General features: G+C 42.0%; 1 protein-coding gene across 1 annotated transcript; it reads right to left on the bottom strand.

Moving 5' to 3' along the window:
• Nucleotides 1–1,062: 1,062 nt before the first annotated feature.
• sec61b (SEC61 translocon subunit beta) lies at nucleotides 1,063–6,856 on the bottom strand. The gene is made up of 4 exons (XM_083649077.1): nucleotides 6,730–6,856; nucleotides 6,182–6,279; nucleotides 3,823–3,927; nucleotides 1,063–1,636 (listed from the first exon to the last, which is right to left on the bottom strand). Exons 1-4 carry the CDS (start codon nucleotides 6,730–6,732, stop codon nucleotides 1,549–1,551), a joined length of 294 nt encoding a protein of 97 aa, XP_083505203.1. The 5' UTR covers nucleotides 6,733–6,856; the 3' UTR covers nucleotides 1,063–1,548.
• Between the last annotated feature and the right edge of the window lie 125 nt (nucleotides 6,857–6,981).

Below are 6,981 nucleotides of genomic sequence, written 5' to 3'. Positions count from 1 at the left end.
TTTTTATTGTATTGTCTATTAACTGTGAATATATTATATATCTTTTTTCTCTTGTATAGTCCACTGGACTTCAAAGTAGGAGGTACATACTTATGTGACGTATTTAGTCAAAGAAATAATTAATATGATGCCAACATCTGCATAGGTACTTACGATGGGATATATTTAGTCAAATAAATGATTAAATCTGATGCTAATATCTGCAACATTATTTCTAATGTACTGCGGGTCTTTTGCCTTTCAGGTATTACTCTGACTCTGCATTCTTACTTGCCATTTTTCAAAAAGAAAATGTTTACCTATCTGCAATTATTGATATTGAGAGATGCAGAAAACAAAAGCTTAAATGCTGGTAGTGATAGGACACCCTGGGACAGGCAGTTAATATTGGAGATTCTGAACCTCTATAGATGTACATATTGTGAAGTTAACATTTTCATCTTAACTCAAATGTCACTTTAAAGCTGCTGGAATATGTATATACAGGCATCATCTTTTCCTGCTCATACAGGTAATGACAAGACATGGCACGATTAGGAGGATTTTGTATAATGCAGTTTGATTATACAGGCAGCATTAATTAATGCAAATTCTGGGTAGTAGCCAGTTATGGCTTTCCACATGAAGTGAAAGACACGGATAGGATGAATGAAGAGGTATGGCCCACACCTGGTTCAAAGTCGCATAAATACTTAAATAGGGTGGACAGGACAACTCAGATAGCATGATGTGCATTGCCAATACACTCAACTTTTCAATACTTCTGTGATTGTCCCAACTTTCTGCCACTTACATTGTTCTGCAGCAAACAACACTCTAGAATGTACTTACGCAACTAAATCAGAAAAACTTTCAAATGCCATTTGGTGGTGAACAAGAAGCCTTAAGTGAAAAAAGAGAAAGAAAAAATAAACTTTCAGTAGTCAGCAACACAAGTAACTGTCTCACTCTTGATTGACAGTATACTTAAAAACATGTTCTTTCTCTCAGGGTACACAAAATCAGCGCAATTTCTAATACACATCACCAAAATGAAATGGGGTTTCATTTAAAACGCATACATTCTAGTTGAGTCTTTTATTGTACAATATTACAATTAACTTTTGTACAAATGCAGTTAACAAAAACAAAAAAATAACAACATGTTCCAATTCAGGCTGGAAAGAGGGATGTTTGCTGGGGGCCTGAAAAACAACAATGTCCTTGAACACTGCACTGAAGCTGCATGCTGCGCTGTAGGCAACACGGGCTGCTGCTCGGAGGGGAGAGCGCACACACGGCGTCCTCTCCTCCATCCTAACTGATCTTAAAAACATGGGATGGGTAAAAGCAACGAGGTGGATACCATCAGTGCAGATGAAGATCATCTACTGAAGCGGGTGCATACAAAAACTCATTTTGTAAGTCTGTGTGTGTGTGTGTGTGTGTGTGTGTGTGTGTTGTAGTGTGAGGGGGGAAGGGAGTGAGGGTATTGTTCGCTTGCTGTTTGGTCCTGGTCCAATGTGTTAAGAAGCTGAGGTGCTGGGGTCAGAGGTCACAGGATGGAGTTTAAGAGCGGGTGTACTTCCCCCAGATGTGCAGCATGAAGACCGACGCGATGAAGAGCAGGCTCATCACCAACACTGGCACCGGCCCACTGTCACAGAGAGACACTCAGATGAACACACTCAGACACAGTCCACTGTCACAGAGAGACACTCAGATGAACACACTCAGACACAGTCCACTGTCACAGAGAGACACTCAGATGAACACACTCAGACACAGTCCACTGTCACAGAGAGACACTCAGATGAACACACTCAGACACAGTCCACTGTCACAGAGAGACACTCAGATGAACACACTCAGACACAGTCCACTGTCACAGAGAGACACTCAGATGAACACACTCAGACACAGTCCACTGTCACAGAGAGACACTCAGATGAACACACTCAGACACAGTCCACTGTCACAGAGACACACTCAGATGAACACACTCAGACACAGTCCCGTCAGTTGCTATAATAACCCCGGCGTGAGCCAGAGTCTTAGTGGAGTGGCTGACTTTATTGATGAGCTTTGGAAACAAGGAGGGGCTCTCATCTCTGAAGGAGTGACTGAGTGGGGGGGGGGGCGCGGGGGGCGGGGTGGAGAGGCACATCGCTGAGCAGCAGCATTGCCATGCCAACCATCTCTCCGTTGCCCCCTCCTCCCCCTGTCACAAGGCTGTAATTGAGTTGACCTTTCAGAGTGGATCCTTTAATGAAGCTTTGAGGCCGGAGTCTAACGCGGAAACAAACACGCACTCGATATATACAACACTGTATGATGGCTAGTCTGATATATACAACACTATGATGGCTAGTCTGCTATATACAACACTGTATGATGGCTAGTCTGCTATATACAGCACTGTATGGCTAGTCTGCTATATACAGCACTGTATGGCTAGTCTGCTATATATAACACTGTATGATGGCTAGTCTGCTATATACAGCACTGTATGGCTAGTCTGCTATATATAACACTGTATGATGGCTAGTCTGCTATATACAGCACTGTATGGCTAGTCTGCTATATACAGCACTGTATGGCTAGTCTGCTATATACAACACTGTATGGCTAGTCTGCTATATACAGCACTGTATGGCTAGTCTGCTATATACAGCACTGTATGGCTAGTCTGCTATATACAGCACTGTATGGCTAGTCTGCTATATACAGCACTGTATGGCTAGTCTGCTATATACAACACTGTATGGCTAGTCTGCTATATACAGCACTGTATGGCTAGTCTGCTATATACAACACTGTATGGCTAGTCTGCTATATACAACACTGTATGGCTAGTCTGCTATATACAGCACTGTATGGCTAGTCTGCTATATACAACACTGTATGGCTAGTCTGCTATATACAACACTGTATGGCTAGTCTGCTATATACAACACTGTATGGCTAGTCTGCTATATACAGCACTGTATGGCTAGTCTGCTATATACAGCACTGTATGGCTAGTCTGCTATATACAACACTGTATGGCTAGTCTGCTATATACAGCACTGTATGGCTAGTCTGCTATATACAACACTGTATGGCTAGTCTGCTATATACAGCACTGTATGGCTAGTCTGCTATATACAGCACTGTATGGCTAGTCTGCTATATACAGCACTGTATGGCTAGTCTGCTATATACAGCACTGTATGGCTAGTCTGCTATATACAGCACTGTATGGCTAGTCTGCTATATACAACACTGTATGGCTAGTCTGCTATATACAGCACTGTATGGCTAGTCTGCTATATACAACACTGTATGGCTAGTCTGCTATATACAACACTGTATGGCTAGTCTGTCCTCCTTCTACTGCTGGAGAAACGCACTCGATAACCACCACAGCACCATTGATCAACCATGACTGGGAACGGCCAGAAGATGGGAGGCGTTGTCTAATATTGAGGTTTTGCAGCAGAATAAAAGTTTCTAAGGTTGAGGGAGTTTTTAAAATGCATGCTCACTCAACAAATTCAAATTTGCCGAGTGTCTCACACCAAGGTGTTCAGCAGGTATTTGCTCTACCACAGAGGCATCTACAGTAAACCCAATGTCCTGTCATTAAACATTCATATCAATCCACCTCACAAACACGAATATCCTTATCGATACCGTGTGTGAAAAGAGTCTATCTTAGAATTAGGGATGGCATCTACAGTATTTGTGCCAAAGATGAAAAACGGTTAAGACTGAATATCAGTGCATGTGTTTATGTGCACCTGTGAGTCCATACGTTCATGCAGGAGTGTGTGCATAACTGCTATTCTGCACTGCACTTACACTTTGAGCCCTGGCGAGTCCTCTGTGTAGAAGCGCCACATGCCCCCAGTGCCTGCCGATGTCGTGGTCCTGCCAGCGCTGCGCGTGCCACTGCTGGTTGCTTTCCTGTCAAACACACGTAAAACACGCTACATCAAAAGTATGTCAATGCTGTCAAGTGTCACGACTTCCATCAATCAAAGTTTTGTGTGAAGTACTAGATCATATCCGATTATATATATATATATATATATATATATATATATATATATATATATATATATATAGACTGGGACTTTTAACGGGTTCATTTCGATTAATTAATTATAGAAAAAATAAAGGGGTAAAAGAAATTAATATATATATCTCCATGAATATATATATATATATATATATATATATATATATATATACATACACACTTTCCAAAAAATTTGAATATTTCCATAATTCCTTTCAAAAAGTGAAACTTTCATAGGATTATAGATTCATTACACACAAAGTAAAATATTTCTAGCCTTTATTTAATGTTAGCTCTGACTTCCATGCTAGCTGCAACATGTTTAGAGTTGAGGTGATAACGGAGGCTTGAAGTGCTGATATGCAAATTCTTCCATGTTTGTCGTTACAGCGCACTTCCCACTTCCCACATGCGGGGCTTTGTTGTCTGATGTCACTCAATGCACGTTGTGCATCGGTATGCCTGGAATTCGTCCACTGAGAAACGTTCCGTGGTCTCTGCAGTGCAAAAATAAAGTGCGATTAAAATGCGTTATTTTTTCTATAATTAATTAATCGAAATGAACGCGTTAAAGTCCCAGTCTATATATATATATATATATATATATATATACATATATATATATATACATACACACACACACACACACATTTTTTGACCTTTTTTGCCTAGAGAAAATGAAGAGAGGAAAGGGGAGAAAGAGGGGACCACATGTCACAGGTCCTGGGCCAGTTTACATAGTACATGCCTGGTTTAGGCCATTGAGTCACCAGGATGGCGCAGTCAACGTCAAGTTCATGGCAATGTATTAAATCTGTAACTGTCAAATGCCTACTTGAAATAGAAATCAGAGGTTTTGCCCTGTGCAAGTGGTTTCTGAAAGCTCAACTTTGTAATCACTACAATTGGGAAGTTACCCCAGCAGTCTAACCATGTTGCCAATTAATTTCTAGTGATTTCTGGAGGATCTGAGCTGGTTCTTTAGGACAAAGATGACAGGGCAGAGTGATGGATGGCAAGTCCACTGGTGAGGAGATTAAATGGAGGTTAATGATGTCATGAAGAGGGTGATTGTAATAGGTAATGATGAGAGGGGTGACAGTGAGCCTCTGATTACACACTGATTAAGCCCAGAGCACAACATCTATCTGCTGCTCTAATCTCCTGAGGGCTCACAGAAACACAGCCAAGGGCCGGGGTACCTGAAAATCATCAATCATTTATTACAGTATTATGTAAAGAGGGAGCGGGGTCAGCGGGTATATGGATCATAAACATGGAGAGTGTCTAAAAGAGCGCACACCAGAATTGCTGGGGACCTTATCTTGGATGTTCAGTGCGCATCAATAGCTAGCCTGGTAAAAACAATCCTGATAAAGTGATATCACATTTGGTTTCACTCTACGCATCAGTCTGGACTTCCGGTCGCTTGCATCGATTTCAGTGGGCGGGAGTACTTGCCTTGACAGACAACTCCTTCAGCCAATCAGCGTCTCCAAATCCACTCTGAAGAACGGGAAAAACGTCTTTTTCGCTGAGAAACTCCGCTGGTGCATACTCTTTGTTATTGTTTAACTGTCGTTATTGAGTCTATTTCTGCAGTAACTGCACTTTTGGCTGTGTTTACTCTTATTAACGTTAGCACTTGTTGCTTCGGGAGACGCCATTATGGTTTTTCCAGATTTCCAGATTCTCAACTACGATGCGCAGGTCCCTGATCAGCCCGTGGACTTTGTAATTTGTGGAAATGGCTGGTGGCGGGCAGAAGTCCAGACTGATCAGGATGGTTTTACCAGGCTAACCAATAGCCACTTCAGCAAGTACAAGTACTCTTTTATTGGGAGTTCCCCCTGCTGGCATATCTCTGGGTAACCGTATGGAAAAACAATCATCTTTCTTGGAGAAAAGTGAGAACTGTAATTATAAAGCCTTGTATTGTTTGACCCCGTAATAGAAACTAGATTTTCTTTTAGCCATCATCTGGACAGACTGAAGTAGAGTGGTCATCAGAAAGAAGAACAGCTGCTTTGCACAGTTTCTCCACAGGGATGTAAGCTCCATCTTCAGAGCTGTAGCCTATATGTCTATGCATGAGTGAATCTTTGTCATGTGAAAGTTGGTGAGGCTGTGAGTGTATACCTCTGTCTGACTGTGGAGCCTGCTGCGCGGGGAGCCACAGTCTTGCTGGGGGAACGGCTGGAGGCCCCAACATTAGTTGCACTAGCTGCTGGTCCAGGCTGGGAGAAAGACACCAGAATTCAACACATTAAGATAGGATCACATACACTTAACCACACACACTGACTCACTCACTCACTGACTCACCTACCTAATAAAGAGGGCTTAAATAATACTCTCTTGACCAAGATCATTGGACTGTCACGTCTATCCCAGACACTGATGGCTAAGGTCTTCTTGGACCATAGTATTTTCCTTATAAATCTGGCATGGGAAATATTTGGCTATAACTGTGTATATATAATTGCTTCCTGAAATAGTGTACCAGCTGAAAGATCTTTTGAATTGTTAGTCAATTTAAGTTGCTTAAGTATTAGCCACGTCTACAAATGAAGAGCTAACGTTAGCAAGTAAGCTAGCAGATAGCATAATGTTAGCTCCATTCTGAATCTAAGTAGAAAGTTAGCAGGTTATGAACATACAGTGCCATATGGAGTGGGGAAACTCACCATGTTGGTTTAATGTTGCGATGCGAGTTGAATATAAAACCCTGAGACCCTCTTCAAGCTGATGTCCACGTCAAATGAACAGTGGTATGGGCAGCCGGTGTGGATTCGTCTGGAGAAGAGAGCTCAGTCAGAAAGATGACGCTTGTCTAAAAAGGACACGACTGCAAAACAGAAGACCACGGCAGGAGACCGAGCAGGAGCCTGACAGTCTTCTCCTATTGTATACGGATAATTAGCGTTGAAAAACGTATT

Source organism: Poromitra crassiceps (assembly GCF_964638095.1).
Source record: "Poromitra crassiceps genome assembly, chromosome: 1".
Taxonomy (NCBI): Eukaryota; Metazoa; Chordata; class Actinopteri; order Beryciformes; family Melamphaidae; genus Poromitra; species Poromitra crassiceps.
The sequence above is the reverse complement of the archived record's forward strand: the minus strand, read 5'-3'. Positions and strand labels throughout refer to the sequence as shown.

What these genes read in the sequence shown, in the direction of transcription:
- sec61b (XM_083649077.1), bottom strand. An exon ending in GGCTCCACAGTCAGACAGAG is followed by an intron (nt 3,928 to 6,181) that starts GTATACACTCAC and finishes TGTGTTTGACAG; the next exon opens with GAAAGCAACCAGCAGTGGCA. An exon ending in GACTCGCCAGGGCTCAAAGT is followed by an intron (nt 1,637 to 3,822) that starts GTAAGTGCAGTG and finishes TCTCTGTGACAG; the next exon opens with TGGGCCGGTGCCAGTGTTGG.